The sequence below is a fragment of the Neofelis nebulosa genome, chromosome 8, assembly GCF_028018385.1.
Source record: "Neofelis nebulosa isolate mNeoNeb1 chromosome 8, mNeoNeb1.pri, whole genome shotgun sequence".
Lineage (NCBI taxonomy): Eukaryota > Metazoa > Chordata > Mammalia > Carnivora > Felidae > Neofelis > Neofelis nebulosa.
This window is the reverse complement of record NC_080789.1, coordinates 117297229-117312979: the sequence shown is the minus strand read 5'-3', so window position 1 is coordinate 117312979 and position 15751 is coordinate 117297229. Positions and strand designations below refer to the sequence as shown.

At 35.5% G+C, this 15751-nt stretch overlaps 1 protein-coding gene across 3 annotated transcripts in view; it reads right to left on the bottom strand.

The window, feature by feature from the left end:
* The window catches only part of ODAD2 (outer dynein arm docking complex subunit 2), a 181244-nt gene that overhangs the window by 150813 nt on the left and 14680 nt on the right, over positions 1-15751 (bottom strand). For all 3 annotated transcript variants that reach the window (XM_058681605.1, XM_058681603.1, XM_058681604.1), the window contains 2 exons: positions 14568-14684; positions 925-1127 (listed from right to left, as the gene is read on the bottom strand). In XM_058681605.1, coding sequence (XP_058537588.1) covers positions 925-1127; positions 14568-14684 — 320 coding nt within the window. The remainder of the gene's footprint in view (positions 1-924; positions 1128-14567; positions 14685-15751) is intronic.

Genomic DNA, 15751 nt, shown 5'->3' with positions numbered 1-15751 from the left:
GTTTTCACTAAATTGTTAGGTAATTTCCTGATTGAAAAACGTAAGCCCGTGGGCAACGCAGTTTTTTTAAAATTCACCTTCCAGGTAACAGAGCAGCCCATGTATTTGTCATTTTCAGACTCAAATAGTCACAAAGGCCAAACACCTCAAAATTGAGAATTAGAGGAGCAGGAGTGTCTCCTCTTTCCACAGGACTCCTTCCGTCTGCTCTCTGGGTTTGTAGGCAAAATGCAATCACCCAGTGGTCCTCAGAATCCCTGTCCAATCAGGTGACATGAAACTTGTAAGTCTATTTGCTAATTTAAAAAGTGCTCTAGGCACTTCTGACTGCTCTGATATTTACATAACGCTGGTCCTTAATCTGTGCTCTGGCACCTCTTTATAGATGGCCCAAAATGGAACTAGTTTTGTATATTTCAGACATTCAACAAACCAGTGTCTACTTTACTTAGGCTTGTTAATATTTACTAGCCTTTCTATAGTATTTACTTAAAGTTCTGTTAATGACATTATCTCTATCAAGATTTCCCTGATTAACTCCACATAATTTTAGTCATCCTAAATGCTCCTAGCACTTACTTAATCAGGTCCCTACAACTATGTTCACATTGCTCCTGAGATGTCTCCATGTGTTTTCTCATCTTTTTCATGCGTTATTTCCCCTGACTTACTAACTGAGTGAATTGTGTTCTTCCCTTCCCTTCCCTTCCCTTCCCTTCCGGTGCCCACATGTAAACCCTATTCACATCAAATCCTTCTACTTGGTATATGAAGACGGGTAGGGAGGGATCCACTTGCATTACGGAGGGAATGTAAATATCTACTCTAGTACTTTCCTGCTATGACATAAACTTATGTGAAAAACTAGGCAAATGTGGTCACTGAGGATGTATCAGAAAACCCATCACGCAAATTTCCACATACTCTTTGAAACGAACGGTAGCCTTCCAGCTTAAACTTGGCTCTAATCTCTTGGTCATTTGACTCTTCCCAAAATTAATTTGGTTCTTCTCCAGTGTTCTCTTGCCTGAACCAGTAATAGCTTTCTGAACGGGGGCTGCTTCTTCCTTCTCAGGTGGCTCATTAGTTGGTTCTTTCTTTTCCTTTTCATCGCTGAATCTCTTCTCCTTTATTTAAAAAAATAATAATTTTTATAATGATATCATTTCTGAATTATCTAGTGCTATCTGAAAATTAACACTGGTGGTAACTTCAAGTCTCTGATGCATCTAACTTGTGTTGCTTAGTGGCACACATTGGATGAGGGCCACTTCAGGACTGAGGTCTCTAACAGAGCTAGGCTGATAGTAATGGATGTTCCTAAACTCACCCCCTGCTGTAGCACACACAGATCCAATAGCTGCATTTGACCTACTCACTCCTCGCCACTGTCAGAAAAATGTAAACTCAAATGCTATAGTGACTGGGACACATCATGTACAAACTGCTGAAATGACAGATAAAGAGAATATCTTGCAGGGAGCCAGAGACAAAAGTCACATGACAGACAGAGGGAGAAACACAACAATTAAAAGAGACCTATCAGAAACAGTGCAAGCCAGAAGAAAAGAGAATGATACCTTTAAAGTCCAAAAAAAAAAAAAAAAAATCCAAGGAACTGCCAAGTCAAAATTCTAAACAGAGACAAAAATAAAGGTTTCAAAATAAAGGCAAAATAAAGACTTTTACAGATGAACAAAAAACAGAGAATTCACTGCCAGAAGGCTTGCGCTAGAGAAATATTAATGAAGTTCTTTATTCAAAAGGAATATCATGCCAGGAAGACTATCATACAACATTTACACAAAGAAATGGTAAAAATCAATATAAAATACCATTTGTATTATTTTTAATCATTCCAAAATATAATTGACTCTCTAATGCAAAAATAGTATCAATGTGTTGAGGGGTTATAGCACGCAAAAGTAAAATGTAGAACAATAGTGCCAAGGGTAGGGAGAAGCATTCAAGGTATGCTGTGGCAAGGTTCTTAAACTATTTGTGGAAAGGTAAGATACTATTTAAAGGTGGACATGATAAATTAGAGACATATATTATATGCCCTAGAGCAGCAACCATGAAACTTTTAAGAAGTATAACTGACAAACTAATAGCATAAATAAAATAGAATAATTTCTAAAAGCTCAATTAGTACAAAAAGGGCAGAAAAAGAAGAAAAAAGAACAAAGAACAAATGGGACAGATAAAAAACAACCAGCAAAAAAGTAACTCTTTTGTTAGAGAGGGGAGCAGGAGAAAGGGCAGAGAGAGAGACAGGATCTTAACCAGGCTCCACATCCAGCATGGAGCCCAACTCAGGGCTCTCTCTCATGAACTGTGAGGTCATGACCTGAGTCAAAATCAAGAATCAGATGCTTAACTGACTGAGCTACCTAGGCGCCCCAAGAGAGTAAGTTTAAATTCAACTCTATCACTAGTTACATCAAATAAAAATGATTTTAAAATTTTTTTTTTTTTTTCAACGTTTTTTATTTATTTTTGGGACAGAGAGAGACAGAGCATGAATGGGGGAGGGGCAGAGAGAGAGGGAGACACAGAATCGGAAACAGGCTCCGAGCCATCAGCCCAGAGCCCGACGCGGGGCTCGAACTCACGGACCGCGAGATCGTGACCTGGCTGAAGTCGGACGCTTAACCGACTGCGCCACCCAGGCGCCCCAAATAAAAATGATTTTAAAACTTCAATCAGGGAAGCCTGGGTGGCTCAGTGGGTTAAGCATCTGACTTCGGCTTAGGTCATGATCTCATGGCTCATGAGTTCAAGCCCTGAGTTGGGCTCTGTGTTGACAGCTCAGAGCCTGGAGCCTGTGTCCCTCTCTCGCTCTTCCCCTCCCCCGCTCAAGCTCTGTCTTTCTCTAAGAATAAATAAACATTAAAAAAATTAAAAGAAAAACTTCAATTAAAAGAAATCAGATTGGATGAAAAAGGAAAACCAACTATTTGTGGTATAAAAAACCCACTTTCCATGCAAACAGTAATCAAAAAATGCAGGAATGTCTATATTAAAAATCAAACAAAGTAGACTTCAAAACAAATATCATCAGACCTAAAGAGGAAGATACATAATAACAAAGAGTCAACACAGCTCTAATTGTGTATTCACCAAACAACAGAACTTCGAAATACATAAAACAAAAATGTAACTAAAAAGAAAAATATAGATAAATCCACAATTACGAGACTTCAAAACTCCTTAGTCAGTAAAACAAAATAAGCACATAAAAATTAATAATATAGAAGACCTGAACAATAGTACAAACCAAACTGATAAAATTGACAGAGAACACAGTACCCAACAGCAGCAGAAAAACACATATTTTTCTTAAATGCACACAAAAAAAAGAATCACCAAAACTGACCACTTTCTGGGCCATAAAACAAACATCCACAAAGTTAAAAAAAAAACCTAAAATCATACAAAAGATCTTCTCTCAAAACAATGGAATTAAACTAGAAATCAGTAAAAGAAAAATACCTGGAAAAGCTTCAGATATATTAATTTGCATGAAAACATATCAAAATCTATGGGATGCAGTTTACGTAGTGCTTATAAAGAAATTTACAGAATAAAACCTTATAGAAAAAATAAAGGTCTCAAATCAATGGTTAAGCTTCCAAATTAAGAAATTAAATAAGAAGAGCAAATTAAGCATAAAAAAATCAGAAGGAAAAAAAATCATAAAGAGTAGAAATAAAAAGGGAAGCAGCTAAAAATAAAGAAAATCAATGAAACAAATAGCTGTTCTTTCAAATGATCAAAATCAATCCCTTCTTTCCTGACTATCAAGAATAAAAAGAGAGAAGACATATATGACTAATACTAGAAATGAAAGAGGGATCATCACAAAAGATCCCCTAGACATTAAAGAATAATAATGGAATGTACTCAATGTCAATAAAACAGATAAGTTGTATCAAATGTACAAATTCAGTGAAACACACAAACTGCCAAAGCTCAACAAGAAAAAAATCTGAATAGTTATATATCTATTAAAGAAATAAGATTCTCAATATAAAAGCATTCCAACAAAGCCAGGTACAGATGGATTCACTGTCAAATTCTACCAAACATTTAAGAAAGAAATAATATCCAATTTATATGAAGAATTCCAGAAAGATGAAAAATAAGTGAATATTTCCCAATTTAGTTTCTGAGGCCACACTACCCATATCCTTCATGATTATAGATGTAAATGTTCTCAATAAAATATTATCAAATTTCACCCAGCAATGGTAAGACATAATGACCAAGTGGGATTTATCCCAGGATTGAATGTCAACTAATTCAGTACTCAAACATCAATGTAATGGTCATCAGCAGACAAAAGGCTAATCATGTGATTATCTCAAAAGATGCAATAAAATCACCAGTTCCAGGCCCCAATGGGCTCACTTCCCATGGGTTACATGGAGGCCCCATGAGAAGCATATAAGAAGGCACTCTTTCCCTCCCAGCCAGGGTAGTGTCAGCAGAAGCCTCGTGGGGACTGAACTGCCACCCCTGTCCAATGGTAACGAAGCACCCCATACCACCAGAGTTGTCAATGGAAACTAAGTGAAGGACTCAGACTTTGCAGGATGTGCCAGTGAAGGCTCATTAAAACAAAAGATTTAAATAAAATCTGGAATTTCACAACATAATGCCCCAAATGTCCAAGACAATAAAAATATCACTCATCATACCAAGAACCAGGGAGATCAAGAACTGAATGTGAAAGGATGATGCAAAGATGCTTATACTGAGAGAAAGCAAATGTTGGAATATCTGATGAGAATTTAAAGCAGCCATCATAAAAAGGCTTCAGCAGCAATTACAAAGACTTGAAACAAATAACTAGAAAGTCTCAACAAGTAAATGGAAGATATGAAGAAGAACCAAAAATAAATTTTGAAGCTTAAATTTACAAAACAAAATACAAACTCAGTGGATAGGCCTAGCAACAGGATGGAGAGGACAGAGGGGGAGAATCCATGAAGTTGAAGATAGATCAACAGAAATTACCCAATCTGAATAACAAAGAGAAAATTGATTGGAAACAAAAATGAATAGAGCTTCAAGATCTGTGAGACCAAAACAAAAATTCCAAAATTCATGTCCTCAGAATAACAGAAAAAGAGGAGGAAGAGGGTCAGACTAAAAATGTATTCTAACATGATTTGAATTTTCCCTAAGTTAGAAAAAGACATAAATCTATGATTCAAAAAGTTGAAAAAATGCTTTAAACAAACTCAAGAAAAACTCAAAGAAATCCATGCCAAGACACATAATAATCAAACTTCACAAACTAAAGACAAGGAAAATTCTTAACAGCAGTTGAGAGAGAAACAATATTTTACTTATAAGAGAAAAACAATTAAAATAATAACAGATTTCTCAAAAGCAACCAGGGAAGACAGAAGGAATTAAAACAACATTTTTTTAAGCACTGAAAGTAAAGAATTGTCAGCCTGATACTATATCCAGGGTAAGTATACTTTAGAAATGAAGGGGATGTCAAGAAGTTCTTGGGTGAAAGAAACACGAAAACAATTTGTGGATGAAGGAAAAACGAAGAGAATCTGTCATCAACAAATTTACCTTAAAAGGGTAATAAGTTTTTAAACAGAAAGACTGTGATAAAAGAAGAAAACATTGCAATATCAGAAAAGAACAATGGAAAAGAATAAAAGTGTGGGTAAATACAAAAGACTTTCATTCAGCTCTTGAGTTTTCTAAATGAAGTTTGATGGTTGAAACAAAAATATAACATTGTCTCATATAGTTATCAATGTATACAGAAGAAAAAGACAATTAGAAATTAGAGAGGGTAAAGGGACTTTAAAGAAAATATGGTTTAATTTTTTACTAAAGTTGTATTTATTTTTTCAGTCACATCAGTGTAATAGTTATTACAGCTTTTGTAAGAAGTTTATGTTGAAAGAGAAATGACATATTCTCATAGAGTAAATTTGTAAAGGAAGAATATGTCGACAGCTTTTCTTTTTGTGACATACCAGGAGTTGCAAGGATTGAGGCATATACAATTATTGTTTGAAGGAGACATGGTTTCTATGTTTCACTCAAACTGCTATGATGTCAAACAATAGATAATCATTAATTATGTATGTATAATATTGTACAATACCCAGAGTAACTCCACACACACACAAAATCTATGCAAAGAGATACACTAAAAACACTGCGGATAAATCAAAATAGAATTCTAAAAAATGTTCAAGTAATCCATAGAAACTGGAAAAAGAAAACAAATGAAAAATAGAAGAACAGAAAACAAAAGTAAACTGGCAAGTGTAAGCCATAACATATCAATATTAAATGTAAATGATCTAAACATATCAGTAGATACATCAATAGAAAGCTTCACAAATTTCTTTTTAAAATGACTCAATTATGGGGCGCCTGGGTGGCTCAGTCGGTTAAGCGTCCGACTTCGGCTCAGGTCATGATCTCACGGTCCGTGAGTTCGAGCCCCGCGTCGGGCTCTGTGCTGACAGCTCAGAGCCTGGAGCCCGTTTCAGATTCTGTCTCTCTCTCTCTCTTTGCTCTTCCCCTGTTCATGCTCTGTCTCTCTCTGTCTCAAAAATAAATAAACGTGAAAAAAAAATTTTTTTTAAATGACTCAATTATATGCTATTTAAAAGAAACTCACATCAGGTGGTTCAGTCGGTTAAGTGTCTGACTCTTGGTTTTGGCTGGGTCATGATCTCCTGGTTTGTGAGTTTGAGCTCAACATGGGACTCTATGCTGACAGTGTGGGGCCTGTTTGGGATTCTCTCTCTCTCCCTCTCTCTGTCCCTCCTGTGCTCTCTTTCTCTCTCAAAATAAATAAATAAAAACTTAAAAAAAAGAAGAAACTCACTTCAAATATAATAATATAAATATAAGTAGCTTGAAAGTAAAAGGAGGGGAAAGATAGAACATGCAAATATTAGTCAAAAGAAAGCAGGAGTGGTATAAAATTATCAGATTAAGTAGACTTCAGAAAAAGAAAAACAACCAAGAAGAGAGAGGGAGAAAATAGCAATCTTAAATGCACATACAGAGTTTCAAATAAAAAAAAAAACAGAACTAAAAGAAAAATTAGACAAATCCCCAGTTATAGTTGAAACACTTCAAAACCTCTCTTGACAACTGATAGAATATCAATAAGAATATGGAAGAACTTACCACCAAAACCACATGATATAATCCACAAAGTAAAAAGAAAAGAAGAAATAATAAATACCAAAGTAGAAAAAAAAATAGAGAAAAATCAATGAAACTAAAAGCTAAGTCTCTGAGGAAACTGTGAAAATCAATACACCTCTGTCCAGACAGATCAAGAAAAAATAAAACACCAATGACCACTATCAGGAATGAGAGAGATAACAATAGCTACATATTCTACAGACATTAAAAGATTAATAAAAGAATAACTTTAAAAAAATTTTTAATGCTTACTTATTTTTGAGACAGAGAGAGACAGAGTGCAAGTGGGGAAGGGGCAGAGAGAGAGGGGGAGACACAGAATCTGAAACAGGCTCCAGGCTCCTAGCTGTCAGCACAGAGCCTGACGTGGGGCTTGAACCCACGAACCGTGAGATCATGACCTGAGCTGAAGTCAGACACTTAACCGACTGAGCCACCCAGGCACCCCAATGAAAGAGTAACTTTGAACAAGTTTATGCCAATAAATTTGACAACTTAGATGAAATGGAAAAATTCCTATAAAGACAATCTACCGGGGCATGTGGCTGGCTGTTGGTAGAGCATGTGGCTCTTGATCTTGGGGCTGTGAGTTCAAGCCCTGCACTGGGGGTAGAGATTACTCAAAATAAAAATAAAATGGTTAAAATAGCAAAAGCTATGTATACTTTACACCAGTGGAAAATTTTTTTAAATAAAATAAAGACAATCTACCAAAACTCCCTCAAAAAGAAATTAGATAACCTGCATGGCCCTATGACTATTAAAGACATTGAATCTCTTTTTAAAAAACTTACCTTACATGGAACACTCCAGACCCTGATGGCTTCCGTACCAAATATTTAAGAAATAATAACAATTCTACACAAACTCTTACAGAAATTGCAGAGGAGATAAAACTTCCCAACTCATTCTATAAGGCCAGTATCACTTTGATAACCAAAACCAAAGGTATTAAAGAAAATGACACACCAACAACCTTATAAATATAGATGTGAAACTGAAAATCTTAGCAAGTTAGATCCAATCATATATAAATAGAGATACTACATCCTAGAAATATAAGGTTAGTTTATTTTTTGAAAACTCATATCAATGTAATTTACTACATTAACAAACTAAAAAAAGAAAAAAAAACATGATTATCTCAAAAGGTAATCATTTGATAAAATCCAACATCTATTCCTAATAAAAGTTCTTAACAATTTGAAATAGAAGGGAACTTCTTCAACCTTATAAATTTAGTATGTGGAAAAGCTATAGCTAACATTATACGTAGTAGCAACTGAAAGCTATCCCTTTACCACTAGGAACAAAAGACCTTTTCTATATAATTCTATATTGGAGGCTCCAGCTAGGGCATTAAGGAAAGAAAAAAAGGCACTGAGATTGGAAAGGAAGAGGCAGAATGATCTTTATATACAGATCATATGATCCTCTATAGAAACTCCCCGGGATGTACAAACCAGACACTAGAACTAATAAGTGTTTCAGAATATAAAATCAATATATAAAAACCAAGTGTATTTTGAGTGGCAACATATAATCACAAATTGAAAATTTAAAACTAGCATTAACCATAGCCCTTGTGAAATAAAAACTCAATGAGTAAGTGTGAAGATCTAACTCGCTTTATTAACGGATTCATGAATCCAGCAGCATCCCATCTGGTAATTAGAGTGATGCTCCACTGAAGTAAACAAAAGAGAAGTTTTTAAAGGCTGAAAGAACATTTTAAAAAAGGGACTTGACTATCAAGGAATATATTGTTTAGGCAAGGTTGCCCTCTTAAGAGGAGAAGAAGGGGTAAATCAGTAAATTTCCTGGTATTGACCAGGAAATTCCAGTTGACTGGTTGCAGGGTACATTACTGGTTGGTTGAAATTGTAGTTGTTTAGGTATAAATACTATAATAATAGTAACACATATTTTAGGATATATAATAATATATCTGTTAGGTGGTTGACTTGGCCTAAGTGATGCCACTTCGGGCTTGTGGTTTTCTTTTGTAACACCCCCAAAATATGAAATGCTTACAGGTAGGTTTCACAAGAGATGTGTAAGGACTATGCACGGAAAGTTACAAAATATTGCCGAGAAAAATTAAAGAATATCTAACTAAATGGAGAGACCTACTATATTCATGGACTGGAAACTTCAATATTGTTAAGACATCAGCTCTTTCGAAAGTGATCTACAGATTTATCACAATCTCAACCATAATTCTTTCAGTGTTTTTATGAAGAATTCAATAAGCTGATCCCAACATTCCAATGGACTTGCAAAAGATGTAAAATAGCCACACAAGTTTGAAAAAGAGCAACATTGGAAGATTTACACTACCTGACTCCAAGACTTACTATAAAGCTACAGTGATCAACACAGTTTAGTACTTGTATAAAAACAGACAAACAGATCAGTGGAACAAAAATACGCTCACACAAACGGATAACTGAATTTTGATAAAGATATAAAGGTAATTCAATGGAGAAAGGATGGGTTTTTTTTCAACAAATGGTGCTGAAACAACTAGATATTTACATTCAAAAGAAAAAAAAAGGACTTTGATCCGCACCTCATATCATGTACAAGAAGTAAATTACAAAGGCCTGAATGTAAAACCTAACATTTGAATACTTCTAGAAAGGAAACATTGGAAAAAATTTTTGTGACACTGGGTTTGGCAAAGCTTTATCAGATACAACACTATGAAGAAAAAATTAACAAGTTAAACTTCATAAAAATTGAGGACATTTGCTCTTTAGAAGCAATGGTTGGAGAATGAAATAAGCCATGGACCTGGAGGAAATATTTACAAGTCATATATCTGATAGAATATGCAAGCCAAGAATATATATAAAGATCTCTCACAACTGAGTAAGAAATCAAACAACCCAATAAAAAACTAGGCAAAAAAATCTGAATAGACACTTCATCACATATGATAGATAGATGAATGGCAAATAAGTATATGAAAGAATGCATTCAAGAAACGTAAATGAAAACTCCGGGAGATACCAGCACACGCACCTATTAGAATGTCTAGAATTAGAGGTTTGACCTTACCTATTTTTTTTTTTGAGAAAAAGAGAGAGAGAGAGAGAGAGAACACATGTGAGCCAGGGTAGAGCAGAAGGAGAGAGAGAGAATCTCTCTTTTTTTAGAGAGCCTGACACAGGGCTCCATCTCATGACCCTGAGAGCAACCTGAGCTGAAATCAAGACCTGGACATTTAGCCAAGTGAGCCATCCAGGTGCCCGTGACCAATTACTGACGAATAAGCAGAAGAACTGGAACTCTCCATACACTGCTGGTGTGTATGTAAAATATTACAACCACTTTGGAAAGCAGTTTACAAATTGTTTAAAAAGTTAAACATACAACTACCGTTTGATCTTGCTGTTTTATTCCCACATTTTCCAAGAGAAATGAAAGCATGTGATCTGTACAGATAAGCGCCTGAAAACAAAATGTTAAAAATACGAGAGTTTAAACTGTAAAGACATGCACAACGTCTTGAAGATAAAGTAAAAGTATATTTACAGAAAGTGGGTGACAGAAAATAAAATCAGAAGATCTCAGAGTCCCAACAAACAACTAGTAAGTTTCAAAAAAGGGAGCAAAGAGAACAGAGAGGAAGGAATGATTAAAGATGTGATATGAAAAAAGGATTTTTCTAGTTCTGAAGGACATATGTCACCATTAATGAAAAACAAACACCAGCACCAACCATATCATCATGATAATTACAGAACATCCGGAATAAGAAAAGATCCTAAAGGCTTTGATAGATGGGAAAGGCCAAAACAGGCCACATAGGAAAAATTGCCTTAAAAATTCTAAGTAAAAATTATTTTTGAACTATCGTTACAGAAACAATAACTGACAGAAAAATAAAGATATTTTCACACACTAACCCTCAATTTTTTCCCTGTAATGTGCCTGTTTTGCTTAGGAAGCTCCACCAAAATGATGGGGTACACCAACAAAAGGAAAACTAAATGGAAGGGAACTTCTTCAACACAATAAAGGCCATCTATGAAAAGCTCACAGCTAACATCACATTCAATGGCAAAAGCCTAAAAGCCTAAAAGCCTTTCCCCTAATACCGGGAATAAGGCAAGGAGGTACCTTTCACTGCTTCTATTCGACAGTCCTAAAAGGTCTAGCTATAGTGATGAGGCAAGAAAAAGAAATTACATCCAAATTGAAAAGGAAGAAGTAAAACTCTCTCTGCAGATGACATGATCATATATGTAGAAAGACCAAAAGATTTTTTTTAAAACTGAATTAATGGGGGCGCCTGGGTGGCTCAGTTGGTTGAATGACCGACTTCAGCTCAGGTCATGATCTTGCAGTTTGTGAGTTCGAGCCCTGCGTAGGGCCCTGTGCTGATAGCTCGGAGCCTGGAGTCTCCCCCTCTCTCTGCCCCTCCCCTGTTCATGCTCTCTCTCTCTCTCTCTCTCTCTCTCAATAATAAATAAACATTAAAAAAATTTTTTAAAAACTGAATAAATGAATTCAGTAAAGTTGTAGGATTCGATTTTGAAATTCATATTCAAAAGTCAGAACTGATTTCAACCCTCAAAAATCAGTTCTAGTGGGGTATCTGGATGGCTCAGTCGGTTAAGCATCCAACTCTCGATTTTGGCTCAGGTTATGATCTCACAGTTGTGAGATTAACCCTGCATCATGCTCCACGCTGGGCATGCAGCCTGCCTAAGATTTTCTCTCTCCCTCTGCCCCTCTCCACCCTGTGTACACGCCTGCACGTTCTATGAAAAAAATCAGTTCTATTTCTCTATAGTAGCAGGAAACAATCAAAAAGGAAATTAAGGAAACAATATCATTTATAATAGCATCAGGAAAGAATAAAATGCTCAGAAATAAATTTAACAAAGAAGACAAAGACTTGACCCTGAAAAATATAAAACACTGCTGAAAAAAAATTAAAGTAGATAAAAACAAATGGAAAAACACCCCGTGTCCATTGATTGGAAGAATATTAAGATGACAATGCTATACAGAGCAATCTATAAATTCAATACAATCCCTTAGAAATCCCAATGCTATTTTTTTTTTTTTGCAGAAATGGTAAAACCAAACCTAAAATTCAGATAAAAAGTCAAGGGAGCCCAAACAGCTAAAATAGTTTTGAAAAGCAAGAACAAAGTTTGAGGACTCATTACTTCTCAACTTCAAAACTACTACAAAGATATAGTAATCAAAATAGTATAGGACTTGTATAAGGATAAACAAGATAGAATAGAATTGAGAATCCAAAAATAAACGCCTAAATCTATGGTAAACTGATCTTCAAAAGGATACCAAGCCCATTCAGTGGGGGAAAGAACAATCTCTTCCTCAGATAATACTAGGAATCCACATGCAAAAGAATAAAATTGCATCCTTATCTTACTTACACCATATACAAAACTTTACTCAAAATGAATCAAAGACCTAAATTTAAAAGCTAAAACCATGAAATTCCTAGAAGAAAAGAGGGGCAGAGCTATCTTCATGACCTTGAATTTGGCAGTGGTTTCCTAAGTACAATACCAAAAATACAGGCAACAAAAATGTATTCGTTGGACTTTATCAAAATTAAAAATGTTTGTGTATCAAAGGATACTGTCAAGATGAATGAAAAGACGGCCCACAGAATGGGGGAAAATATTTGCAAATATTAGATCTGATAAGGGGTTAATATCCACAATATATAATGAATTCCTACAACTCAACAACAAAACAAAACATTTTTTTAATGGACAAAGTAACTGAATAGACATTTCTTTAAAAAAAAGATACACAAATGGCCAATAATCACATGAAAATATGCTCAACATCACTCATCACTAGGTAAATGCAAATCAAAACCACAATGAAATACCACACTTCATAATTAGGTTGTCTACAATAAATGCACATACAAACCCACACACAGAAAATAGTAAGTATTGGTGAGAATGTGGAGAAACCAGAATCCTTGTACACTGCAGGTAAAAACATAAAATGGTTTGGTCTAGGTGGAAACAGTTTGGCAGTTCCTCTAAAAGTTAAGACATAGAATTACCATATGACCCAGAAATCTCACTCCTAGGTATATACTCTCCAAAACTGAAATAGGGACTCAGATACTCGCACACCAGTATTTATAGCATTGTTCACAATAGTCAAAAAAGTGGAAACAACCCAAGTGTCCATCAACAGATGAATGAATGAATAAATTGTGGCATAATATAAAAATGGAGTATTATTCGGTCATAGAAAGGAATGAAGTTCTGGCAAAGGCTACAGCATGGATGGACCCTGAAAACATTATGCTGAATGAATTAAGCCAAATACCAAAGGACAAATATTGTGTGATTCCATTTATCTGAAATATCTAGAAAAGGCAAATGTCTAGGGACAGAAAGTAGAGAGGTTACTAGGAGCTGGGGGAGGCAAAAGGGGAAGTTACTACATAAAGGGAACAGAGTTTTAGTCTGAGATGATGAAAAAGATTTGGAAGTAGACAGTGGTAATGGTTGCACATTAGGAATGTAATTAACACCACTCAGTGATACCACTCAAGTGGTGAAAACGGCAAATTTTATGCTTTGTATAGTTATTTTGCGACAATAACAACAAAGGAAAAACTGGAGTCCAGGAAAACAGGTGCTCAAACACCAGGCAATAAAAAGCCTTTGCAGGATGATGACAAAGAGAAGTTTCGGGACAAGAGTAGCAGCAGTGCAGTAAGAAAACAGTCCTCCGGAAGTGGCAGGGTCAGAAGGGAAACAATGGGCCCGATAAGTTATCTCTTGTGGGATTTGTGGAATTGACCTCTTGGGAATCAGCCTGGAGTTTAAGTGTGTTTCATTAGTATTTCTTGCATATTGTTTCTTGCCTACATCAGCTTCAATCAAGATTTTACTTCATGAAATAACTCTATTAACTCATTTCTTTGTGCAACACTATTTCAAAAACCACAAAAGACACAAAGGAAGCACAGTTCTTATGCATATGCAGGTGACACTTATTAAGGCAATCCAATTCGGTAGTAATCATGGGATGTCGAGAAAGGATAAAAATAATCAAAACATCTGGGCTTCGTTAACAGGGCTGACTCCTTTGTTCTTAGTGTTATTAATTCAAAAGGGAAGATGAAGAGTGCTATTTAGAAAGCAATCTGAAATATTTTACACCTGTTACCTGAATCAGACACTTTCTCAAAGTACTACACTTATTTCGTATTTTATGTTATATTGTGAAAAACACTGAAAATAGAAGCAAAGTCCAAATATAGGCAGAATCACTCTCATTAGAAAGTTGAGTCCAATAACACTATGCTATGAAATTTTAAGAGTCTATAAACTTACCTGTTTAGACATATTTTCTGAAAATTTTGCTGATTTTTCTTTTAAAAATGTGACAAGGTCTTTATAAATTTCACCTTTTCTCTCATAATTAATTTCCTCCTCATTGTCTGTTTTGCCCTTTGGGAGAAAAAGTTTGATGCTGTTATTAATGTAATAGCAACTGAGCCTGATCAATACATCACAACCCAAGCCCACATATCGTTTTCCTCTCTAAAGGACCCATGTGGTAGTCTTTATACATAAGAAATATAGGCAAAATCTTTCTCTCTTACATTTATCCATCCATCCATCCATTCATTTATTCAGCATGCTTTTACTGACTACCTCCTATATGCATGTAGGGCACTCTGCTGGTCAGCAAAGAATCAAAGTTTCTTTCCCTCTGTACCTCTCAAATGTAAAAAAGCAATATGACTTCAAGAGCCTCTGGTGAAGTCATAAAAGGCCCCAAGATTAGAATGTCAGCACAGAAAAGCTTGTTTTTATTTGTCACACCCTTGCTCTTGTTCTGTGTGACACGGTTGCTATAGGCTTATATTTTCTAGAATTCTAAGCTCTATGTATCAGTCCATCCCTCCACTCTTTGTCTCTGTACCTCTTTCTTTTTGTCTTTCCTTTGATCATTTCCCTTTTTTTCCTACCCTAATAGAAAAGATTTGGTTCTCCCTTAACCAAACGTATACATAAAAACCTGTAGTGTGTTATATATCCATAAACATCATGCATATATATATATATAACTCTAGTGTGTTCTGCATTTTTCTGTAATTACTGAATAGTTTCATGTTCCTTATCTTTCATTTTTTTAATAGACAGGAATACTTAGATTTCCATATCAAATAAAGTTGTATGTAGGTCAACAGCCTTTGCTAGAGACCAAGTCTCCTTGCCCCACTCTAGAAAGTCAAAGAAAATCATTCCTTCTGTTACCTCTTATTGCCTAATTGGAAATTTCACTTAAAGTATCAAGACGAACCAAAAGTACAATCATGTTTAGGCTGTCTCCCTCCTCTGTGCAGACATAAGCTAAGCATCATGCTGAGAAAAAAAGCACGAACAAGGCACATCAGGACAGATGCCTGCCGGGAATCAAGAAAGCGGCACCGAAACGTTGACACCAATCCAAACCAAGAGGTAGCAAATCTCCAAACAGTCCCCTCCGACGGCTGGGTCCCCGTTACAGA